The sequence below is a fragment of the Plectropomus leopardus genome, chromosome 7 (assembly GCF_026936395.1).
Source record: "Plectropomus leopardus strain MGB_pleo_1.0 chromosome 7, ASM2693639v1, whole genome shotgun sequence".
Classification (NCBI taxonomy): domain Eukaryota; kingdom Metazoa; phylum Chordata; class Actinopteri; order Perciformes; family Serranidae; genus Plectropomus; species Plectropomus leopardus.
The window spans coordinates 15,702,563-15,729,389 of NC_142182.1; the positions used below are offsets into that span (position 1 = coordinate 15,702,563).

Below are 26,827 nucleotides of genomic sequence, written 5' to 3' on the forward strand. Positions count from 1 at the left end.
CATACTAAATCTTTTTCTGGCATACTAAATAGTATAGGTATTGGAACTCAGTTTTTTTGGACGAGGGAACCAGTGCGAAGCCAACTCACTGGTTGGCCTACAAAAATACGTCATCCCTTCACCACTCTATAAACTATATGTTTTTTTTTTCCAAGTGCAGCTCTGGCGCTTTGGTGCCATGGATCTACTTTGTGCCATGGATGTATTATAAGGAAGTTGTGCACGAGTATGGGTCCTCCTCCAGCATGTGGCGTCACACACTTGCTCCGCGTGACTGAGGTGGGGTTTTTCTTTGAGGAGGGTGTAGGTATGTGTTGTCAGTCGCAGCTACATCCGACAATGCTCCACATACTGGTTGACGGTAATTCACAACAGATGTATTTCTGAGGAATGGACGTCAAAAGGGAAAGAGAAGGACTAATATTTACCGCACGGAACGCACCGTTGAAGCTGGGCCACGGATTAAAAGTAAGTCAGCACGCAGCCAAAGTGTTTTGTAAAGTTGTTTATGGGCGGTGTCCACGGCCACCACATGGCAAGATAGCCCATCTACGTGTGTGAAGTGTGGACATATGTGCATTGCGGTGAGTCGCTGATATCAGTTTTGCCGCAGCTTTATCTTGACGGACATAACGTTAGCGGTTACGTGAATTAAGGTAACGGTAGCACATTATAATAAACTACTCTTAAAGGGCTGTGACGGTAACTTTAGTTTTTCCACGGAAGCAGCTGATGCAGTTGAAAAAAATAAATCGATCATTTATCACAAACTTCATTGCCTATAAATTCATGCTTGTCAGTCACTCAACCAATTCACAACTTATAATGTTGAATTTAAGTTATGAGCACAATGTCCCCAACATGAAAAGTGTTCATTAAACTCATAACTTTGTTAGGGACTCTACTTTCACAGTCACTTTTGTTTAGGACTGGGAAAGCCGTGGTACTAGTGAATATCACTGCAAGTTGTGGTGAATCATGGAAATGTGTGGAGTTAAGTTACATTAATGTAACATAATGATGAATTTAGTCTCTATTGCTGACGATCTTACTGAGCTGTAATATGCGTCGGTATGTTACAATGTTTCAGCTGTTATGTTTTTGTTTAGGCTATTTGTTTATCATGAAAGTTTCTTTATCATTTTCTTTGTTGTCATTTTCTCCCCGTGTTTTATTTCTTCCATCATGTATGCCCATTAGGTATGGAAACTTTTTTAAGAGCTTTTGTCTAAGGGGGCATATACATTTATAACCATATTTTTGATTTATTTAACCACAGATTTTTAAAGAAAACATGTTTAGAAGGCATGTATAGATTTAAAAAAATAATTACATTTTAGTAAATCTGAAAATTTTGGGCGATTTTTTTCTTATATAGAGAGCATGTTTTTGGGGGCCAGTTTTAATAACAAACTTAAATAATAAAAGTGGTACATAAAGATAAGTGATGGGCTTTTTATTTTAGTCAAATAACTGGATTGAAAGCCAAATGATGTCCAAAATACAGCTCATATTCAGCATGATATTCAGAGGAATGCTAGCAGGCTACACTCCAGGAACTGATTTTCTTCAAGTCTTTGAAAAATCAGATAAAATCACCATAGGCTTTGTTGTGGAATAGTTGTGTGAAATGCTCATGTGCTTGCTAGCAGTGAAATGCATTGAAATGTAATCTAAGAGTGGTTGCTGTGAAACCAAAATATACAACGTAAGGGTAAAAGTCTAAACATCACCCCTAAATAGAAAAAGCTTGCTGAATTTTTATATGTTTAGTGTAGCTTGAAGCCTGCATGTGTTGATTGTTAGGGTGCAGGAGAACAATGAAAATGGGAACCCAATTGCAATACATTGCTCAATACTACTGATAAAAATGAAAATGAAAAAATGACAGTGAGATTCAATGCTGTTTTTGGATAGAACAAAGCAGTGTCATGGACACAGTTTTCACAAATATATGTCTCAGTGAACAGGTACAGGTGACTGAAAATTATGCACGTATCTGTAGTGGATTGCCCTGGCGTGGTCTTTACATTTTCCCTCTGAGGATCTCCAGAGCTCAACTTTTGTCCCCTGCACAAATGGGGGACACGTTGGGAGAAACTGTTTTATGATCCCAGAGGAGTTAACAGAGGGTGATGAATTAACTTTGTTGAGACGCCCCAGTTAACATCTCCAAACAGGTTCCGCTTTTTAGCCACTAAAATTGTCAGCCTTAGACGCTGAAGGAGTTTTCCTCTTGGTTGCTGCAAGTAGAAAAACTCTCACCCTCCCAGGGTGAGCGCTATGTTCAGAATTCTTAAAAGCAACTCAATAAACAGTTAATAACTGAATGTCCACACAGAATTAAGATTTTTGAATTTAAACCTTGTAGTCAATCTTCTCAAGCAAGCAATGAGCAGTTACAGAGCTCTGGATCAGAAATGCCTCTCCCTAGCCGATAACATCAGCGAGTCAGCCTGCATTCTGACAACCTGTCTTTCCCTGATCCAGTATTTTATACTATTTACAATGAGGAAATGTGAATGAAGGTAGAATCGTCTTCTGGTTGGTTCCCCTCATTTTCTGGCTCCCCTTTCAGCGTGGCATCGTCTCTGGTTTGGTCAACTTCAATGACAGTCCCTTATTAGGAGTTGTTTTTTCTCTTCTGCATGTCCTGTTGAACAAAATCATAGAAACCAGACATCGGCACTCTTCGATCCATTCCTCACGTCATGCCATGTTCTCTTCACATCATACTCCCAGTTTCACATCTGACACTCAAGGTTATATTATCATTCCCTTTCTCAGTCAACATATTCAAGGACACTAATTATGCAGGAGTTTGTCTTCTAACTTATCCTATTTGAACACTGTGTTTCATCTTTTTAGGGGGTGAACATGAGCACTGAATCATATACTTACATACTCCAACAACGCTTTTCTGCTCAAGATGCCATGAGAGATAAGGGGGTCGTGTACAGGACTGGAGACACATTCCTACCAAGAATTTGAGACGGGCCCACAAGATTAATGATGATCTTTATTCTGAAATTTTATCCTCTGTCTCTCTCTTCGTTGTCTCAGTCCACACAAACACTGACAAACAAACACATGTTCTCCCCTCTCCTGTCCTCTTCCCCCCTGCTGAGATGACAGAGGCAGGACATGTTGTAAACTCATGTGCGGCACTTCTTCTGCCACTAGACGGCAATACCTGTGACCAATCACACCTGAAGCACTTTTTGCACTTGCTAAGGGTTTTGTGTTGTACGTCGCTTTGGATAAAAGCGTCTGCTAAATGAAATTGTAGAATTGTAGAAGTGATTTAGGCTTCAGTCTTTTTACTAGCGGAATCCCGCCAAAAACCTGAAACCATAAGCAAGCCGTCTCCTATTTTAAAACAGGGGTTGTCTGCTTCACATCACTAAGACTTTCTGTTTCTTTTTGAATCTTTATTGCACTGTTTTAATCAGCCGGTTTTACACAGAGATTGCTCTGTAGGGTCGCAATGAAGTCCCTTCTTCATCCCGCCCTTTCATAATTACACAGAGCCAAACAATAAGGCATCATTCAGCTCCAGTTTGTGATTAAACACTGAGTCACGGCAATCATTTTGCTTCTCTGTTATATGGCCGCTGATCTCGTCCTCTGCTCGGAGTAAGGAGCTCCAGGATCTTGTTATTTTCCCAGTTTGCGGACATTTACAACTTATGTTTTTTTTTTCAGTTAACCTCTATGCTGACAGCTGCTTTTATAATCTTTCAAATCTGCACATGTAGACACGTCATCAAAACATCACCCTTGTGCCACCCATGGTCAGGTTTTTCCAGCTTTACATTTTATACATGGCTTGTTATTGCGTTGTTGCTAACTCTCGTCCCCGCTCACAGGTGGGACCACTCCGCTCTCCCTTTTCGCAATCCTACCCTGTATTCAGAACAGTGAGGCAGCATTATGGCATGATATCCACCTTGAACAGGCTGTGTAAATGCTGCTTGTGACATTACGCATGCATCCCCTTTGTATATGGTCCAACATGCTGACAGTGTAGACAGCTCCTGTAATTTAATGGGTTTATTTTTATTAGTCTTTTTAAAACCTAAAACATTGGACTGTTTTATATTTTTAAAAAAAAGGTAAATAGGTAACTGCTACTCTTATCTTTGTGAGAGATATTTAGGCAAGTTTGATCTGTGTGATAGGAGCAGCTGTATGCTGTCTGTGAGATTTTATGGTGGGGTGATTGTCCTTTTGATGTGTTCCCACCTGGTGGTCTTTATCACTTTTTTGGTTTTCTGTTTGCCCTAAAGGAGTGCTGTTTTTTCTATCAGTTAATTGTTTTATTGTTTATCTGGAATATTCACTAAGATCTTGTTCCTTGTGGTGGTAATGGAAGATGACTGGGTATATAAGTCAATCTAAGCCACACTATCGGGAGAGAACTACTGTGTGTCTTGTCTCCATGAGCTCCTGCATTAAAGGTTTTGACTCTTCACAACGTGGTTGTATTTTCTTCAGAGAGCTAGCAATTCTCATATTGTTGGAAGAAATTTCTCTCACATCTTTGACTGATGTAATTTTCTGATTGATGTGTTGGTGAAGTAAATGACAAGAATAAGGTAAAAATATTGATCAGGGTTAAACCCACTCTTTTGTGTGTCAGAAATATGCATTCCTGTGGGGGTTAATGTTTGGGGGAGGGGTGTGACCTCATGACCTTTTGAAGGAATGCACAGGGTTCTCACGTTCATAGAAAAGGTGCAAAAGTCATGGAATTAGTGAAAAGTGTCAAATCTTTTGGAAAAGTCACAGAAATCTGTTGTGTATAATGATATTGTTCCAGAAATTTTCCATGGATAACCTTCCACATAACGGCAAATGTATTTTTCAGAAGCTGTCGACAAACCATGGTTCTAAAAGTCAATGTAAATTTCTTCATTTTCTCCCCGTGCTTCTTCTCTCCTCATGTATACCCACTAGATGAAATAATGTTTGAGTAGAGATGGAATCTGATATGATGGAAAAAAAAAAGCCCAGCAAGTGGGGCAAGAAAAAAAATACGAATTCTTGAAAAGTCATGGAAAAGTTTTGAGATTCTGTCCATGAAAATCTTTGGGAACACTGAATGTGGTACTGAAAAAGGCAGACATTATTGAAAGAATATGTATTTATTATTATTATTATTATTATTATTGTAAGGCTGTGACACACCAAGCTGATATCCGAGAACTAGCAGCGTTGAAATCTCCCTGCTGTGTTGCCCTCATGTCCCTGTTTCTTGGCCAAAAAGTTGCATAAAGACAAGCCGCTGTTTACATTTTATTTCCAATTGTGATTTCACCATGCTGAATTGGACAAAAAATGCTGACGAGGGTCGACAAAGGCCAACGGTGCTTTCTGTCGGCTTGGTGCGTCATGGCTTTAATGTTGTGTACTAAACATTTTGCCACTGCTGTTTTACAACTGGTAATATTTTTGTGTTGTTTTTTTTCTTCAGGAAAGTTGCCTCTTCAACCTGCTACATCAACAGAAACAATAATGCAGTCTTGTGCATGGACAAATGGACAGTACCCACAGGGTGGACCACCACCTTCACAATCCTCACAGGCTGCTGCTCAGTTTACCCAATACACAATGAGGAATTGGCAAGCTGAGACTACAAATAACTCAAGCCAGTACACAACAGCAAACACAGGAGTGCAGCTATCAAAAAGTGCTTTTTGTACCTATGGCAATGGAGCTCACTCTAACAGACAGCCTTCATATTTGCAGAACTCAGCCGTTCCTCATCGGGCAGTTTCTTCTCAGCAGCCAGCTGGAGAGGAGGATCATCTTCTGAGATTTTTAACTACTATTCTACAACAGTCATCTACTAATACACAAAGTGGAAACCCTAGCTTGCCGGTCACTCGCGGATATCAGCAGGATTCTCATCAGATCCCTGCTCAGAATTCATCGACCCACTGTCCACCCAGCACAATGAGAGCAAACACTACGTACTGTCAGCAAGACACATCAGCACATTGTAACCAATTCGTAAGGGTTGCTGGGAAACAATCAGTAAGGACACAGGGTGGCAAAGTTGTATCTGATCTCCAGCACTGCAGGAATCCGAATAGCTTGTTTTACAATATGAATGGAGAGTCAATAAATCCCTTTTCAGCAAACACTGTGGCAGCTGCCTCACCTCCACAGGCAAATGTGGTATACCAAAACTCATTAGTGCCTGCTGCTGCACACAACAGACAGACTGCTCATAACCACAATCACAAACAAAACGGCAGTCAGCATTTCTTCAGTCCCTCCACCCCCCCACCAAGTTATAGTATGGCTTGCTCTCAGTCTTTCAGAAACCGCAGCATTACAACAAACTCATCACCAAGTGGACAGAATGTGCACGTTTCCAGCACAAGCAGTCAGCAATACTCTATACATAACAATGGACAACGGGTCAACTCCACCATTAGTTCAAATGTATGTAACAGGGAGTATGAAACTGCAATGATCGCAAAAATTGTGGATGATCTACAGAAGTCGTTCCCTGGTGGCTCAGATGGTTGTTCTTCACTGTATACTCGGTCCCGTTATGGAGGGAAGCAGTTTAACAGCAAGGTCACAATGACTGAGTCTAATCAAAAGTGTTATAACTCAAATGCCTTTCAGTCCTTAACTCTCAATTCTGGACAAGTTTTGCCTAAAACTCTCCACAGTGTTATGTCAACACAGCACAGTGTAGTTAGGCAGCAGCAGCAGAATTCGGTACAGAATGTGTTTAATGTCACACCAACAGTTGATGGAAGAGGAAACGAAAAAAAGACATCCAATGCATCTTTTCCCGAAAAATTTGTTGGATCTTTAAGTGGTGCATCTCAACTTAAACAGCTGCCTGAGAACATTTCACCACAGAGTAATGAGACCCATTCATCTGTGGCACACAGTCGTGAAAGGTTTGAAATACTTGACATGCTTTCATCAGTCAAGGTAAATGACAGCTCAAGTCACTCGTCCCCCTGTCGCACAAGAGCTATTGCTGTTGTGCAACCATTGTCACATGAGAGCTTTCCAGGTGCCAACGAGCATACCTGTTCCAAAACGGCCAGTCATCTGTCTGAGGGCACCGCAACAGATGAATCTTTGAGTACCCCAAAGGAGTTATTAGTTTCACCCGAAAACGCATCTTACTCTTGCTTAGAGAAAACAACTCAACCTGCAAGCAGACATTCAGTTGAGCCTCAAGACTTTCTGCAGAAACAGTCTTGTATTAATGACACAGCATCTGAACTGGTTATTGATGTGCAAGGAAACCAGTGTGTAGCACAAACTTCTCAACAATCGGTAGCCTCTGAAATGCCAGTGAGCCAAAGCAGTGATAAGGACAAAGGTGAAACGCAAACAGATCCAATGGGAGTTTTTGAGCTTTGCTCTGTTCCAACAACCTCATGGACCTCTGAAGAATTAACTGTGTTGATACAGAAAGCTGAAAAAGCCCAGATGGAGTTAAAAGATTTTCCAGAATTTGATTGTATGAGTAAATTAAGAAGCATGGTTTGGGCTGACAATTGGAAAAACTATTTAGATGCGTTCAAGAAAGGCATGTACAGGGATGTGATAAATAATGTTCACAAATTCTGCAGGGAACATGTAACACCAGACTCTGTCATATTGTCAGAACTAAAGCACAGCTTTAGAAAGCAACTCAAGAGCTACCATGTCCTCAAAGATAATGAAGTTTTTACAGAGCTGCCTTACAAATCATCATGGTTGAACACCAATGAGCAGCTTGATGACATTGACAAAGAGTTTGGCTTCCCATGGTTTTTGAGGAACCGTCTTTACACGTTTGAGAGCGACAGCCGGCTCAATCAAGATGAGATAGACAGTAGTATCCCGGCACCAATAGAGCCTGAACCTGGTGACCCAAATGAAGAAAATCAAGACTCTGCTGTTGAAACCATGTCAAAACTAACTGCCTCTCCAAATAACATAGAGAGGGCTGATTCCAATGACCCATATTGCAACATTGAAATTCAAGTTTTGCCTCTAGCAGAGGCCAGAGCTATTTTTGAGCAAGTTCAAAGCAAGCTGTCACCAAGTATGACCGTGGACAATCAGCCAGAAAGAGACATGAATTGCTCATTGGAGGATGAGGAGAGTGAGCCACCTAATGTTATGGATGCCACATCAAATGACACAAAACTGGACAATGCGATTTGCTGCATTGCAAAGTATATGGAATTAATTTGGGGGTCAAGTGCAGCTTCTTTGAGAAAATGCCAGTGCAAGCACAGTGAAAGGCATGAAAATACTCCTGACATGACCCTTAATGAGAAACAGATGGCAGTACAAAAGGAAGATAAACTGTGTGTGATCAGCTCTGACACCAAACGCCAGTCTGCCACTGAAGAAATGAATCAAGCAAAGGCTGAGAACATTGGCAAACAAGTTGGGACACTTTGGTGGCCTAAGTTACACAGTGAAATCAGTCACACAATTGACTCAACAGAAGCTGAAGACAAACCTCATTCTGACAAAGAATCGAAGAACATATCCTGGAGAATCATAGATAGTGGCCAGTCAAGCTCTATACACATAGATGACAGTAAAGATGATCTGTTCAACTTTGAAAATGAAATGCCCAACAAGATGCCAGACTTTGAAAATAATTCTCAACAAGCTCAGGTGAAATTGACAGAAAGTATCCAGTCAAACGGTTCAGACAACAAAGAAACCAAAGAATTCTCCAGAGGTGACACTGGAATTCAGTCAGACCTTGAAGTGGATCATGTACAAGATCAGTTGAAATCTACAGAAAGTACACAGTCATACACCTCAAACAGAAGGGACGAAGAAATTGAAGACCTCTCCAGCAGTGACAGGGACATTGCCAGCCAGATGTCAGACTCAGAAGAGCATTGTGGACGAGCTAATCTCACATCTACAAATATGGCAGAGTCATCATCGGAAACAAAAGAACAAATTGAAATCAGTGCAACGGGTGTCCTCCAGAGTGGTGAACACGAAACTGTTCAAACAAAGAGGAAGAGATCAAGCAGTCATTTAAAATGTTTTCCGATCTTTCAGAAAATAAAGAAATACAAAATCCCCGATGATGTGGATTCAATGCCAAAATGTGGGAAGGCTTTTGCATTTAAGACTGAACATTCAGCCCCGAAGGCTAGAACTGTAGAACTGTTATTGTTTGGCTCAACACCACAAGACAAGTGTGTTTTAATTGGCAGCAGAAAGAACAATTATTTGTCTCCAGAATCTGTGTCTGATGCAGTACCAAGCCCTCCGAGAGTTATCAAGGTTAATCTCAGTCCCTTGAAGATAAACTCCACTGAAACTGTCCCATATTCAGTCAAACAAAGAATTCACGAAAAATGGAGAAAAAGTTTACCACTAAGTAAAGTTGGGCCCAGAGGCAAACGAAAAAAATGGATGTGCACTTTTGCCTCTTCATCTGGAGCAAGTCCAAAGAAAGCTGAAATGGTTTGGCCCACCAACACTAAGGAGCAGCCAGTTTCCTCTAAAAGGAGAAGGTGCCTGAGTCTGAAGAGGAGGAGGGCTCTCTCTAACCGACTCAAATGTAGAGAGGGGGAAATGAAGAGACACACTGTTTCACTTCTCCGGCCTGCTGATCAGACGCAAAGTCAGGCTGAAAATGGAAGACATGATGTTACGCCTGTCCAGAACAAGATTGTCCTGAAGTTCAGTGTCCTGCCCAATACCTTCAACTTCAATGATGGATTCCAAGGGAGCGAGGAGACCAGTGACCCTGGTCCAGGTAAATCATAATATTAAGATCAAAAATGCACTACAATTTTAGTATTGCGCTTCCAAAAATGGGGGACTTGTGAGAGAGACTAAGAAAGAATGGTCAAAATCGATACAGCAAAGTCACCAGATATTTTAAAATGTCTGCCCCCAGTTTGCAACAAATGCTTAAAGCTAAAAACTAGATGACATCCCTATGACATCCGCAGAATTATTTTCTCAGATTAGAAAAAAAAAAGAAAAGATATGGGTCTTGTAAACAGCATATTGTGTTTGGAAGTTCTGAACTAGACCTTAGTCCGAATCTAGCATTTTACAATTAAGACATGAGCTGTGCTGGTATTATTCAGGTTTTATAAGCATTATTTGGGCTTGTATACAGCACCATCAGAATAGGTGGGGTCGGTTTTGCATATTCAATTGTTCTATGTTGCCACTAGTTCTTTGATGTAAAGAGATGTAAGAGCAGAGATTTAAAGCCTCATTCCTGTTGCACAAAAATCTGCTAATGCCTGCTAAGGTCTGGCTTTATAATGCGGTGGGAAAGTGCACAATCAGCATTCACACCTGGGTGAAATGACTCTGCAGTAGTCACAGGTATTTATCTGCTCTGCCATTGACGAGAGCATAACACGGGTAAATGTGCTAATTTCAGCTCCTTAGCTGCAGAGATGCAGTGGCGCACCACTACTAATTAGCGCTAAAACATTGATCCAAATTAATCTGCACCAAGTTTGAAAGAGAGACTCAATAAGTAAGAGATATATATAAAGAGAAGAAACCACTGTTAAGTTTTCTCAGACCTCTTTCCCCGCACCATTCTCCTCTTTACCTGTTCTGCAGCCTGTCCATGATGTCGGACAGACACACCAAACAAACTCTGTAGTGATAAAATTAAGAGATTTTAATGACTTAATGAGCATGAGAACTGGACCAGCTGCATCCTTAAAGGAAATAACTTGAAAAGTGCCTGAGACATGTTGGGTGAGAAAAAACAGGAGAGGTGAAAAGGTGAAAAACACAAACACACCCTTTCAATAGTTGAGTATGATCTTCACATAAGTAAATTTAATTCTGATCTTGTGTTTATCTACTGTGTGGTCTATTATGCTTTATTTTGAAACATCAAACAGTATAAATAACCAGTTTGTAACCTGTGTGCAATACTATAATTAAACTAAGTTGTAGTATTTTTAAAAAATACAGGGTTAATAGAGTCTACAGAGTCTTGGAAATAGTGGTGTCATGTAAGATATAGGGTTAGGGTGTGGAAATTACCTAGAACACCAGTGAAAGCCTGACACTATTAGGAACAAAGCCAAAAGATAAGAGCATGAGAAGGACGAGACTCCTGGGTCTCCAGAAAAGGGTGGAGAGACCCCAGAATCTCCAAAAGAAAATATAAGTGAGTGTTTGAAAAAAGTGCTATTTTAGTCTAATCCTGTCAAAGACCGCAATAAAACTCTCCTTTGCAACTGAGCTACCACATCTACCGCCACATTGTTTAAAAAAACATCGATGTGCAAATTTTGGTGTCATGCATATGTTGTCTGTGGTAGGCACGAAGTGAATGGAATAACGACTTATACATGACATGACACTTTACACCTCAGTGTTACTGAAGTTAATATTGAAAGACAAAATATCGAAAGGGGGGGCAGCTAAGATTCTGATACAAGTGGAGTTCCTGTGATGGTTAAGGTGTGATTCCCTGCCAGGCTTTAGTCTCCTTACAACAGTTTGCTAAACAGGGATCTGACAGTCAATGCAAATGCAAGATCAAAAGAGAAATGCCATACAGGAAAGCATGCACTTGCAGTAACGCAGGGCCTAAAATATCAGTTAAATAAACTATTTGTGATGAGTGGAAAAAAACAGCTTATTTGTCTGGTCATGTCATGCATGAACAGACTCAGCACAGAATTATTCCACATAAGACAATACGTTTGAAAGCCAAACTCCACTGCTTTCTCTGTATAAGCAAACCCAGATAGTTTACTTATGCAGGGAAAGTTTGTAAATGTAAAGAGGGGAATCCTCCCCATCATTTAAGCGATTATGTATTTCTGTGATACTATTGTTTTGAATAAATATTTTTTTGCTCATTTTTCCCCAGCCAAGCCGTGTCTTGTTGAAGGAAAGGACAATAGCCCCCAAAAAACTGTCACGAATGCAAGGGGTAAGAGAAACAACAAAAGCATACATAAATGATTCTTATTTTTTATTTCTTTGTTATTTTTATGCAGTGGATACTGTTTTTGTATTAATTATAAATTAACTGCACCTAGATAAATGGCTTTCAAATGCTGAGAAGAAGCATTGTCCGTTGGTCAAGACCTACAGCATCTTCAATGAGTATCAGAAGAAATTCAAGGAGAGGAGGCGGACATCCATGGATGAGTAACATGAAGGACAGAAGTTTTACTGGCATCGGTTATACTCGTCTTCTCTCTGGGCATGTGATAAATTTACTTCCCAAAATGATGTCTTTGTGTTGTTATACTGTAAGTTCAATGAGTAAATGGAAGTTGTGCAAGTGTTGCATAAATTTGCTCTTGACAGTCTATCAACACGTTAGTACTGTTTACAGGTCACATGTGCCCTCAGAAGTTTACACAAAAAGGTTCCCTACAAACCCTTTATGTTATCCACTACTGTTACAATTTCTAATGTCTCAATAATATGTTATGAATAAATGTAACTGTTAGACATATTTTATATTTCAGCTACATGTTTATATTTTCATATTTTTCTACAATTTTTGCATAGACATATATTTTGGACATATATTTTTATAAGAAATGTTATCATGTTTTTTTAATGTCACTGTTTCTTTATTACTGATTTATGAGAAATCAACTGACTGAGAAGAATGTATCTGTCATACTGGAATGAAGAGCCAGTAAAACTCAATAAAGGGTCTATACATTATCAGCATACATCTGTTTGACCTTCATGTGACATGAGTGTCACCTTTATACTCATCTGTTCTTTTGCGTACATTGGGAAAAATACAGGCACATACTGGATTGTCAGAGTACTACACAATCAAGTTGTACAGGGCTCTGTTGTGTGGCTGAAGCTCTACAGTCAGACTTTGACCTTGAGAGATGCCTGAAAACAAAGCTCACATTGTGACTTTCTTGACCTTAGTGAATAAGCATGAAGCTCCAAACTGAAAAAAAACCCCCAAAAAAACCCTAAACGGTTGGCCCTGGTGATTCATGTGTTTTTGTCAACATATACCTTGTTATGTGCATGACAGAATTTTCGAACTTACCAGCAGGAAGCAATTAGTCATGCAGCTGCCACGTCACAAAACACAACATCGCAGCTCTTTGATGGTCCAGTCTTGATTCCTCCAAATGTACCTGCATGACCTAAATGCAGTGCAGCAAGCAGGCATGAGATCCAGCTATATGAAAGGGGCCTCACTAAACTCAGATTATTAAATATTATATACTCATAATATTTTCTGAAATTAGCTTTGTTTGCAGCTCCAGTGGTTTGCATCTCTTGCTAATATTGTCAGTTACCACAGCAGCTGCAACTGCAGCATCCCATCTCATCTACTGCACCATCTGCGTGACCTTTATGCTACTGATTGCACTTTGCATAACATCCTGTGTTGCTTTCCTCTGCATAACCAACATGAACACCCACATTGCAAAAGACATTTCAACCTTTTGACCTATGTGACATTATAAGAAATAGTTATGGCTTGCCAAAAATAGCCTGTTTTGCATTTGGGGGCAAATTTATGCATCTTATCAAGTGTTTATTTCACTAATATCGGTCAAGCCTTCCGCAATGCCTTGCATGCACCCTTATGCTGAAGATTCTTGAATAAATTTAACCAAATTTAGTTTTCTTAACTTTGTTTTATCTGATCATTTAATGTTTATTCATGCTTGAGAATATGATTTTTACAGTGTACGCCTGTAGCATGATGACCATAGCTTCATGCTCTCCACTCACTGTACTGTTAACAAGACTTGTGTGGTCAAAAAGCCATTCTGCATGGATGATTATTGTGATATTATTATGATAATATTATTACTTTTTTAGTGTCAGCCAGAGATGAAGCCTTTAATACTGGAGATTTCTAACATGACCTCTTTGGTAGGCCAGCACCAATCTTATAATGGTCAACTCCCACACATTCCAGGAATTCAGTTTTGTGACGGAGATCACAGAGACCAAATGGAAACAGTTAGTAGTTAGTAAAATGCAACCTGAGGCATTTGTGACACTCTGTGTATTAACTGTGATACTCCCCAAACGAGCCTCCATTAAACTCTGTGAAATCCTGAGGTGTTCGTCAGCTATTAACCCATTAAAGCCTGAGCAAATTGGTTTAATTTCTTTTAAAAAACATGGGGAGAAAGATTAACTTAACTTAACGGTAGATTAATTTAAGTAACTTAACCGTAAAAAGAAAAAAAAGAAAAAAGTAAAAAACAAAAACTAACAAAAAAAAAAAATACCTAAAAGGTGCTAACCTTTTTAGTTAATTTATTATATATATTTTGTTATTTTTTTCTGTAAAATTAATATGAATATGAAATTATAAATATAGTTTTCTGGACATTTTCCCAAAGGCGCACACACACACACACACACACACACACACACACACACACACACACACACACACACACACACACACACTCAGAGGATTGTCCTTGTATATTTCATCAGCAGCTGGTAAAATATAATCAGTATAATTCAGTTTTCATATTTGAATTCAAATGTATTTTTTTCAGTAACTGCCGGAGAAAACCTGTTGCATAGATGCTTGTAAAGAAAAATAATTGTGTTTGAATATCTATCTATATCCTAAAGAGCTTAACTTCTGTAATCATGTGTTGGTTGTACAATGATTTTTTATCTGCACTGTGCAGCTGCTGTGATGTGTGTGTGTAGCGACATTGCTTGACTGTTCCCCCTGGGTGGCAAATCGTGTCATGTAATATAGAGCAGGTGGACCCAAATGCAGGAGACTGAGGTAACAGAATTTCAAACAGCTAACTCTTTACATCAGACGAACAAATCAAGGATCCAACAAAGACTGAACTGCAAACCAGACCTACAAACTAGACTGACGAGGGGATGAAGTGCAGGTGGAAAGAAGGGCGGAGGAGCTCAGGTGAGGGTAATAAGGTGATGAGGCAGAAGAACAGGCAGGGAGCTGATGCAGGACAGGTGTGTAGCTGTGTAAATGAGTGCTGATATCATGTTGTGGTGGAGAGACTTGAGTGTCTCAGACACACAAGAAAGTACGCATCTGCTGCTGGCTCAGTACAGACGACAATACTAACCCGCAGCTGTCAGTTCATTATTCTTTTTTATGACAGTCTGTTGTCAAAGGGCTGCTCAGTTGTCATGTCTGCCTGGTACAGAGGAGAGGAGAGGAGCTCCTGCGTTGTAGAGGAGAGCGAGAGAGAGAGACAGTCATCCAGCATTGAAAGAAGTGTGTTGCCTCAGTGGATCATAAGGGGGAGATGGCATACATTTGACTGTCAAGCATGTACTGCATTATTTTAATGTGTAGCTGATACAGTTAGAATGACAGTCTGGTTTAATTGCATTAAGAAAATCTTTTCAAGTTTCACATGTGGACCAAGTATGAAATGTGGACTGGTAGCTGGAGAGGTGCCAGTTCACCTCTTGGGCACTACTGAGGTGCCCTTGAGCAAGGCACCGAACCCCCAACTGCTTGGGGAGTCTGCCCAGGGGCAGCCCCCTTGCTTTGACGTCTCCGTTTAATACATGTTTATCAGTCATGTTTGTGCATGTGTATGTATTCCAGGCCTGTGTCTGTAACATGTACAAGACAGCAGAGTGAAAATAAATTAATTTTCCCATGGGGATTAGTAAAGTATGTCTTCCTCTTCTACTTCTTTTGCTTCTTCTTTTACTACTTATTCTACTTCTACTACTTTTACTCTTTTTACCACTTCTACTTCTACTGTAATTCTAGGTGCTATGTTGCAAGCAGCTGAAGTTTCTTGAGTTTCTCGAAGATGTTTCAACTCAAGCTGATCGGCTTCTTCGGTTATAACAGACTAGTGAAGGAGTTTTCCTCTTGGTTGCTGCAAGTAGAAAAACTCTCATCCTCCCAGGGTGAGTGCTATGTTCAGAATTCTTAGCCTGCATTCTGACAACTTGTCTTTCCCTGATCCAGTATTTTATACTATTTACAATGAGGAAATGTGAATGAAGGTAGAATCGTCTTCTGGTTGGTTCCCCTCATTATCTGGCTCCCCTTTCAGCGTGGCATCGTCTCTGGATTGGTCAACTTCAAGGACAGTCCCTTATTAGGAGTTGTTTTTCATTCCTGCAAGTCCTGTCAAACACAATTACAGAAACCAGACACACACACCTTTCTTGTCTCACATAAACATTACATACTTCCTCTTTTGTCTCTGCATACGGGTGACCTTGACGTGACACTCCTAAATGACTAATACAGTAGCATTTCAGTTCTTCTAACGCCAGTTTCAGCATTCTTACTTCGGCATTCTTGCAGTTACATAACAATTCTAGTGAGGTGTATTATGCTTTGTTTATATGGGTCTTATCTTGAGGTCAGAGGTTGATGGATGGTTAGGCCTTGGGGTCAGATGTCCGGATTACTGGCGCCAGGCTTAAATGACATGGAATGTGGCCCTTTGGGTTTTTTTTGTGATTGATCACAGTAGGTGAGGAATGTTTACTGATGAATGTGTAGATGCTTGTACCTCTATAAGAGACATGCATGAGCTGTAAGAGAGAGAGATTCGCATTGGTCCTGAATCTTCTCCGAGGCAGACCATGGTGCCTGGTGGATGCTGAACTTTGTTGTAATTGATTCTTATGCAACCAAGTCAGTGTCAGCGGAGGTTTCTTCATCGTCTACACATCATTGCTACTTAAGAAACAATGACACTAGCCTTGCTCGGACAGAGCCTTAAGGGCTCATGTCACATAAAACTTGTTCTCTATCTTACCCTATCCTGGCATTATAGTCACACTTTAGCTGGAATCATTGTTCAGTTACAGACATTTAGGTTACATACTTACATACTCCAACACTAGCCAGGAGTCAAAAGATTTTAACCCTGTGGGTGTGACCCTTTACGGGGTTGTCAAGGTCATATGTGCTCTCTGGTTTTCAGAGTCTTTATGTGAGTGGGTTATAAGTGATGTTATAGGCCATCTCTGTTGAAAGATGGTTGTTCGAGTTTGATGTAGATGGCTTCTTTCTACCACTTTTGAACCATTAGTCCTCTCTGGCCAGGATGTGCACGTTGATAACTCCCCATTAGTCTGGTAAAACTGAGGAAGCTCCTCGTAGTGCAGCAGCCTTCGATAAAGCACCTAGAATTACTGTGACCTGAATGACATATGTGGTTTCTTGTACTTTGACTAGACTATGACTATGACTTCCATTGTGATCCATGTGACATTACCTGAAAATTAGCAGGAAAGAAAACTATTAAAAAAACTGTGGTGTATTATGCTCAGTTTCTTAAAGTTCCTTTTTTGGTCAGGCAAGGAGGCCTCGAGGTTAGAGGTCTAGGGATGTTTAGGCCTGGAAGACAAGTGTGTAGAATACTGGCGCCAGGCTAGAAGTAACATGGAATAAGGCTCCTTCCAAATAAGGAGATAATTGTGGGGTTTTGTGATTGATCACAGCAGGTGAAGAGTTGCTTTACGGACAAATGTATTGATGCCTGTACGTATATAAGAGACTTGCATGAGCTGAAAGGGAGAGATTCGCATTGGTCCTGAATCCTCTCCCAGGCAGACCATGGGGCCTGGTGGATGCTGAACCTTGCTGCAATAAATTGATTATTATGCAACCGAGTCGGTGTCCGCGGCAGTTTCTTCATCTTCCACACATCATTGCTACTTAAGAAACAACTACAAAACAAACAGAAACAACAAAAAAGGCTTCTAAGTTATAACAACTCTGTAAGAGAATTTTAAATATATAATAATGATACGAATAAATATTATTTTCTCAACAATTTTTCCTTAGCGTTTTGAAAAATCATTTTTTAAATCTACTAATTCTCGCAATGTGCCATTTCTCGTCAAGTTGCTTTTTGCCTTTTTTCCATGTTTTGGAAATGAATCAAACCAATTTGCTCAGGATTCAAAGGTTTAAGTACTTGCGAAAGGCATCTGTATGCACAAGAAGAAACGTGATGTTGCTCTGGCTTTCAAAGGGTTAAGATGTTTTTTTCTGAGCTATAGAGGCAACATCAATAGACCAGGAATGACTAACAGTTATGAAAAGTCATTACAAAAAAGTAATGACATTTTATCTTACTGCCCCAGTGGAACAGAAGCATAATTATTTTCAGAATGTTTTCTGAGATGATTACAGACTGCAGATTTCTCACTGTGTTAGTTTTAAGAATATTACTGCCGAAGAGTCTCGAGTCCCAGTGGCTCCACTTACAGATGAGACGGTTCCTAATACCTCAGGGCTCTGAGCCAGCGATCAAATCCTGCCTACAGATGAGCAGATGGTTAATTATGAGCAGGGGTTAAGATTTTTGTTAGTATGAATTTTCGTGTTAGTAGTTTAGAAGTGTAGTTGTTTCTTAAGTAGCAATGATGTGTGGAAGATGAAGAAACCTCCACGGACACCGACTCGGTTGCATAATAATCAATTTATTGCAGAAAAGTTCAGCATCCACCAGGCCCCATGGTCTGCCTGGGAGAGGATTCAGGACCAATGCGAATCTCTCTCTTTCAGCTCATGCAAGTCTCTTATATACGTACAGGCATCAATACATTTGTCCGTAAAGCAACTCTTCACCTGCTGTGATCAATCACAAAACCCCACAATTATCTCCTTATTTGGAAGGAGCCTTATTCCATGTTACTTCTAGCCTGGCGCCAGTATTCTACACACTTGTCTTCCAGGCCTAAACATCCCTAGACCACTAACCTCGAGGCCTCCTTGCCTGACCAAATTAGGACCTTTAAGAAACTTAGCATAATACACCACAGAAGTATGCATCTACCTCGAGTAAGCACATACCTATATATGGCAAAGTCTCAGTGCCTGCAAGTTATGTTTGACCATGGATACCTGAGCTGAACCAGTGCCAGCAAATTTAGCAACACACACACCTCATTCCTTATAAGAAGTCTAAATCCCTGACATTTTAGTAACTGATACTGATCGTCTAACGTCACAGCATTGTATAAATACTATTGCCTTTCCATGTGATCTGTGTATCAGCCAGCTTTCTATGTTTAGTTTTATATTCTGTAAGTTAGTCTGCGTTTAGTCTCTGTCTGAGCTGACCCAAGTGTTCGTCTTTGTCTTAGTTCATCTTTGTATTTGTACTTGTTCATTTGTACTGGTATTCATTGTAATTGTAATCATAACTGTGTACTTTTATTTTTTATTAAACGTGAACTGATTGAAGCTTCAAACGGTGCCTCCATCTTTGAGAAGTCATCACTGAAAATTATCCAATCAGATTTGTGTTAAACCACTAACAGCAGAAAGCCGTTTAGTGTCACACAAAAACTACCCAGAAACAAACTATATGACTTCTGAGTCAATATGAAGGAGAAAAATAAGAATTAAATTCTGAGGTTCTTTGATTTATATTTGCATATTCATATATTTAATCTTGAACACACGGGGGCTCCATGCAGACATGTACTTCATAGACCTTGTTTTTTGTTGTCTGATTCTACCCCAAAAATGTGGATACCAAAAACAAAAAAAAAGTGACTTTGGATAATTTACTTTGACACTCGCTGTGCGATACATAAAAAAAGTAATTACAGAAAATGTATTCAATCCTGTATGTACATTTTATTATCATTTACAAAACAACATCACAGGAAATTCCACATATACAGAATTTGCTCTGACATACTGTTACGTGTATCCTAAAACCTTATCGGGAGGCATTTTTTGGTAAGGCAGTTTTTGGTCTAGAAAATACATTTAAAGCAATTACTAAACACCTAATGCAGTCCTTAGCAGGTGAGCACGCGTGACATATTAAATACAATCAAAGGAGAGCACAGAGGATCCTCTGTGGTCCTCAGAGTTTGGGACGGTAGCACCAAACTCTGCTGCAGGTCAGACCATAGTTCTCCTCTCTGACAGACTCGGGCAGCTCAAACTGGGCCAGCTGATGCAGGACTCGTCGGATGCTGTGATCCTCAAACTGGGCTCTCCCTGGATCTCCGATCAGGACTTTGGTGCCGTGCATTTTAATGCAGCGGTCCAGCCAGCTGTGAAGGCTGGTGGCGAGGGCCTCGTCGTAGAACATGTCACCCAGGAGGATGAGGTCAAAGCCCTCCAGTCGTGAGCCAATCAGGTTGTCAGTCAGACAAACAGGTGGATCCAAACCGTTCACCTCACAGTTCATGCGGGTTGCAACAGCTGCAACTGTAACACAAACAATACTTTACTTTCTACAGCGCCGGCTGACCAGACTCTGTCTATCATATTACACTGTTTTACAATAGCTAATAACAGTTTCAACTTTGAGAGCGCTCAACATAAAATAGATTTCCTAATATTGGCCTCAAATTCTCACATAGCAGAGAAAATGAAAACATTGCATATGTTCCTTATCGAATTTTATTTATCACAACATTTTAATGTAAAACAGTCTCAGTGAAAGAATGCCGGTTGTACTGTTTGGATCCTCTGCTTGTTTCCTCTGCTGGTGCTGTGCTTTCTCATTTCAGGGCAGCAGACTTGATTGACTGACTGCAATCAAGTGTCATGGGACACACCTGGGCCCACCGAGCCTCAACCACATAAAAGCAGCAGTCAGAGCGCCACACCAGCCTTTAGCTCTCCTTGTTGAGACATGCTCACAGTACATCCACTCCTTACACTACAGATTTCTCCTACCTATTTGTGCAATTTGTTTCACTTACTTTGATTACTTTATACTGTGTATCTCCCTCTTTTTGTCCAACCTAAGAGCCAGGTTGTGACAAACAAATTTAACAAATGAGTAGGACAAATCTGTAGATGTGTAGACACCAGGACAAGGGCCCGGGAGTGTAACGTAACACTTGACTGCAGTCAATCGAATCTGCTGCTCTGAAATGACAAAGCATAACACCACAGTAACTAGAACGGTCATTTGCTTAAGATTTGTATCTGGCAAAAACGTTTTCAGTTTTAGGTATTAACATCACTTTTAGGTTTACAATAATCAGCTGAAATGTGTTAATGTTAATTTGTGTCAAATGCACAATAACAGAAACTGTTTGACTCTTAAAATGAATTGTTTTACAAGCCAGTCGACATTTGTAACTTGATATGTGACTGTGTATTCTTGTTTCATTTTGAAAACCAAATAAAAACTAAAGTGATAAAAAAAAAAGATATAAAATTGAAACAATCACCAGCAAATGACAGGTCAACATAAATAAATGAATACCAGCGTCAATGTCGTTAGCAACAACATGAGCGGCACCACACAGTTTTGCAGCGATGGCTGAGGCTCCGCAGCCGCTCCCCAGATCCAGGACTGTCTCACCCCGGCACACTGCAGGGTGATCCAGGAGAAACCTGCACAGAGGAGGGGCACCAATGACAGCCGTGGCTCACACACATAAACCTGTTTAACCTGTACTGTGAGGCTAAAATATTACCTTGAGAGTGCCTGCCCTCCTGGCCAGTAAATGGCCCAGTATGGGTCATCAAAGGGCCAGAGCTCTGGTCTTTCTCTCCAAAATCTGCAGTTTGGGGTGAACAGTCTGAGCCGGAGCTCCGGGGTCAGACTCTGCTCCCCGGTTATCTCCGTGTTCTCTGAAATAAATCTGCGGATATACTCATCAGACGGACGACTGACTGAAAAACACCTGTTTGTTTGTCTAAACGCGTTGATAAAGACTTTAACATAACGAGTTTGTGGCGTTAAAAGTCCGAACATGATCAGAAACTTACTGACAAACTGCAGCCAGCTGCTCGGCTAACGTCAGCTAGCGTCGATGCTAATTAGCCTCATAGCGGCTTTTAAAGTTGATCGCTGCAGCAAACAAGCGCGTGATGTTGCCATGAAGGAGCAACACCTCTAAAGATCACGGCACAGAGAGATTTCATAAAACGGACCAGATAAATCCATGTATCTGTGGTCAAATTCTCCAAAAGTTCAACTGAGACCGTGGTTTCCACACGGATGCAAAACAGTGTCGGACAAAAGTTCCTCCTGAAAACGGGACATGTATGTTCCGCTCATAAAGGTTCCTACACTGTATACTACACAGTGGTAGTTTTTTTCTTTTTCTATAGGCCTACAAATACATGTAATGTGTAAAAATACGGTTATGGAATAGGCATGAGCTTACTTTACTGATGTGAATGTATTAATACCATGCTGTGAAAATACCTTTACAAGTGAAAGTCATGCATTGAAAATGTTACCTAGGTAAAAATAAACAGTATAATCAGGAAAATGTAGTTTAAGTACTAAAATTAGACACACCCAATGTAGGATAATGAATTTAAAACAAACACACAAAACCCTGCAAAAACTCAAAATTACAACAAAACAAAAAACAACAATTATAAAATACAATAAAAACTAAAATTAAAAAAAAAAGAAAATGACTTAGGCTGAATGTTTATGAAAATAGTTGACAGTTAAATTTCTGCCAATCAGCTAATTGATTAATCAACTAATACTTTAAGCTGTACTTGCATAAATTGTTGGGTAGTTTAATTTATAACAACAACAATAACAAAAATTATATTTTGTAAAGTCTCCTTGTGTTTTGATGTAAAAATGTATGTACCTTGATTCCTTTCTGTTTTTTCTAAAGTACAAGTACTTCAGATTTGTACTATTATTTTGTAATAATCATTATTGCCATTTCAGTTTGACTTGATTTTATTAACAACCTATGACACTGCTGTCCAACTATTAATAAAACAAAAACAAAAAAATAAGAGAAGCAAAATTAAATAAAGTAGAATAAACTGTAAACAGGATAACACAAACAAGCTGTTATGCATCAAACTGAAGTATGGCACAGGATTTCCATTGTGGTCCTGAGAGGTTGATTGTGAGCATTAATCATGAAATTAAGGGTCTGTTTTAGGTTTTAAAATGTGAAAACGACTGTGTGTGGAAGCAGCAATATGCTGAATAGCTTATTGTTCACATGGTGACATTGGAGACCTCAGTTTGAGGGTGAAATTAGCCTACAGCTGTCCCCATGTTCTAGTCTTTTGTATCATTTTTCTTAGAAGACGTGAATGAGTCGTAATTGATGGTTTCCTTCCTGTCACTAAATTAACCCAGAGCTGACCCCTTTGGCCTGAACTTGCACACCCACAAACCAGCCCAAGGATCATTTTTACAGATGGCACCTGTCTATAAGGAATTGCAACCTTGAGCTCCTGGTCTATGAGTCAGTGTGGCAACATTGCAACAATGTGTTCACATCCCGCAGATGAAGGAGATTAGATATAGACCCTTGTCCTCCACTGTCAAGGTAGTGATTCAGACATCTTATTGATTTGTTCGTTCCACAGTCCTGAAATTTAACACTTCAAAAGCAATTTAAAGTTCTGGGCTGCTGAGACAGGAAGACAACGAAAGCTACATGATTGCTCTCTACAACACTGTTAATGGATACGATGTCAAGGTTTCAGAATATATGTGCGGCTCGTTCTGACAGAGACTTTTCCTATTTAGTCATACAGAGTATTATGTGATCATTTTACACAACTTTAGATGCAACAAGAATGAAAACCGCAAAGGTCATGCACAATTAGAAGAACTACCACACATAAAAATGGAAATAAAGCCACATGCAGTGATATATGTGAAAGAAAGCCTGACCTGGCCTACTTGTAAAAACTGGTCACCACTTAGTCAAAGGCAAACGTTTAGTTTCCTTTTCATTGAATTAGTGCTGATTATGTGAGTATAATATGTGCTTTTTACATTTCTCCCAGCAGACACTATGCACTGTAAGTGTGACTAAGAGGGTTTTGTTTTTAAAAATTAAGTTTAAATCCTGACAGGTGCTTCACATGCACTTTGCATCACATCCTCCCCCTGAGACAAAATGGTAAATCCATTTCATAAAGATCCATAAAGAAGAAATATGTCCAGAAAATTATATTCGTAATTATTAAAAATATATTTAATAATAAAAATTTTAAAACATCAGCACTCTTCTGAGGGGGTCATTTCATGTTTTTTTTTATTTTCAGGCAATTTTCTTGTTGTTTTTTATTTGTTTTCTTTTTTTTTACTATTTTTTTGAAACATTTGGTCCATGTTTTAAGTTGCTTGTTGCCTTTTATACATCTTTATGAAAGAAATTAAACCAGTTTGCCCAGGTTTCAAAGGGTTAATGTGAAAATCAAACTTTCAAGCTGCTTTTCTGCACCATGCTCTCCTTCCCTCTCACACATTTTCACTGAAAAATGTTATCAAATAATTTAAATTAATAAAAAAAATGTTACTTCTTTGTGTTTGTCCCGCCCAGCTACAACTACCATCATCCTCAGATCATCCTCCCCTTCCTCCACTCTTCTCTTTTGATGTTTTGTGTGAGCAGACACCCATAACTGGCATTCCTGCAGGAAATAAGGTGTCACTGTTACTTGATGAACGCCCCTCAAAAGAGCAACTCTCCCCCAAATGGTCAGTCAGCAGCGCTATTAGTTAAAACACTCCATCTCTCCTTAAACTCTCCCTTTGTCTTCCCGTGCCACGTTTCTGCAGACTGCAGAGACAAAGCACCTCTCTGCATCTCTCTGTGTGAAATCCAAGAGGATCATTGTTCTACAGATCTCAGCCCTGAGGACATCTACAGAAGAATCTGTACGACCGCTCATTGCTGGGCTGCTCTCTGTCGGAAGTCCTTCCATCTGGCACAAGATGTAAGCTTTTTATGCACCCACCAGCCAACCTGAGAAAAAGCTTATTCCCTGCAGCTATAACAGCACTATTGACGATACTGTCTATTGTGAGTTTGTTTACATTGTTTGGGTTTTAAGCTGCATTGCACATCCGTGCTATTTGCACTATATTAACCCTTTGACATCAGGCGTTGGTTTATGTTTTTTGTATGCTGACCTGAAATAATCACATTTAATATGTTTTGTGTTGCAGTTATTTTTATAATCATATTTCAGAGGAACTTCTCCTGCCCTATCAGTGGCATCCTGATGGGAAAAATCGCTACCTGGCGTGGAAAGAAAAACGAACAGGACCGCAAGGCCCCGCAAAAGTGGTTCATTCAAGGCGTGGATAAGGCCAACCACCCAGATAACTGCCTTTATTCCCCGAGGTTGAGAAGAAGGAACCAGATACACAACACCAGGAAGAGCATCTTCCCTCAGGCCACAAGAATCCCAAACAAAGTGTCTGCATGAGACCCCACCCCCACATCTAGGTTTGGAGTGAATCATAATGTAACATCTGGTGTTCATCAGTTGTAAGTGTTGAAATGGCTCCATGCTTTTGCACACGGGACAGACTGAAAATGCATCTGGCATGGTAGTGTCGTGGCAGAAAGTGGTGGTTCAAAGAGGAATCAGATGGTTGAGACACAGGTATCAGATGGGGGATCTCTTTATTCACAGCGGCTCTACTAACAGCGCAGATCAGTTGACAATTCTTCTTCCCGTTTTCCAGATTGTGACATGTTCTTTTATACCCACAAATGTTCGTGTGTTCAACATTTGTGTGTCCATTTTTTTGGACAGTTTCTCTTAACATTTCGGCAAGATTAACTTCCAATGAAGGAAACATCAGGCCTCCCCCTTAATTTGGACTCAAACCAACTATCTTCACTTACTATGTGTGTGTGTGATGTACTTTGCCTTTTCCCAGAATGTAAGATGTTTTTCCCTACTCATGTTCTTGGCTTCTTCCTATCTTTGTTCAGCGCCAATCCAGGTCACATTGACCCGGCGCTCATTTACTGGTGGTCAAACAGGGACGTAACCTGCCCTGAATGTTTGACCCTATCATTCTCCAACAGTAGCCTAGGAGGTCTCACATCCTAGGCCATCATCCAGAAGTTTCTGCACATGCACCACACACCTTCTCCACTTAAACCTGAAGTAATAAAGTGCAGTGCTTCTCAGAATATTGATCTGCGTGATTCTCAAAGACAATATCTGAGTAATAATTCAACTTTACATTGACGATCAGCAGCAGGAATTATTTGTAAAAGGGATCAGTGGTGTGACGCAAATCTAGTCTGGACTGTCTGTTACATTGAAAAAAACACCTACACCTTTAAAAACAGAGTTTACAAAGTGCTTTGACAAATAAGTCAAAGCAGAAGCAAGATGGGTTTCTTTCAAAGCAGAATTGAACAAGAAACAATTAAAAAACAAAAACCCGTATCAATAAGAGTAAATACAATTCAAAGAATATTAGCTGTGAACACAAAAATAACAGTACTAAAATAGAATTAAACACAATAAAGACAGAATAAATACACATAAATTAAAAGACAAACTTAAACAGATGAATTAAAATAGACATAAAGTTTGTAAAGTGAAGTTCAGAATAAACACCAGCATTTCTAGATCACATGGAATACAGTCTCATTAAAGTATACTATAAGGGGATAAGGGGACCCTTAATTCATAAAATTGAAGATGGAAGAGTTGATGATGTGCTGTCATATTTATATGAACACAAAGCAGAAATGACTAACAGGTTTTGTCCCTTGTCTCACAATATGATGCAGGCACTGAGATAAATAATCAAAAAGTGGACCAGCTAGTAAATAAATAAAGGGTCTAGCTCCCCCTGTTGGTCAATCTGGTCATTTCAAAGGCATGAAGAATATTCTGTGAGGTTTGTTCAAGTAAGGCAATTGGGTGTGTGTGTGTGTGTGTGAGTGTGTTTGTGTGTGTGTGAGAGAGAGAGCGATGAGTGGAACAAAGTCATGATCTCAAAAGAGATTTTTTTGTAGATGTGATTATCTAATTAATTTGCTTTCTTATCATACTCTCTTGGTACCTCTCACTTTCATAAAGTGAAATTTTCTCTCACCTCGCACTCTGCAGAGTTTCAGACCCTGACAACAGTATTACATCTGG

At 39.8% G+C, this 26,827-nt stretch overlaps 2 protein-coding genes across 2 annotated transcripts; one reads left to right on the plus strand and one right to left on the minus strand.

The window, feature by feature from the left end:
* Positions 1-12,693, plus strand: LOC121950313 (uncharacterized). Its single transcript, XM_042496263.2, has 4 exons — positions 1-468; positions 5,477-9,766; positions 11,873-11,935; positions 12,045-12,693. Exons 2-4 carry the CDS (start codon positions 5,518-5,520, stop codon positions 12,158-12,160), a joined length of 4,428 nt encoding a protein of 1,475 aa, XP_042352197.2. The 5' UTR covers positions 1-468; positions 5,477-5,517; the 3' UTR covers positions 12,161-12,693.
* A 6,871-nt stretch (positions 12,694-19,564) lies between these two features.
* On the minus strand, positions 19,565-21,944 carry etfbkmt (electron transfer flavoprotein subunit beta lysine methyltransferase). The gene is made up of 3 exons (XM_042496577.2): positions 21,400-21,944; positions 21,186-21,316; positions 19,565-20,173 (listed from the first exon to the last, which is right to left on the minus strand). The coding sequence occupies exons 1-3, from the start codon at positions 21,678-21,680 to the stop codon at positions 19,824-19,826; spliced, it is 762 nt and encodes a 253-aa protein (XP_042352511.2). The 5' UTR covers positions 21,681-21,944; the 3' UTR covers positions 19,565-19,823.
* Positions 21,945-26,827: the final 4,883 nt, after the last annotated feature.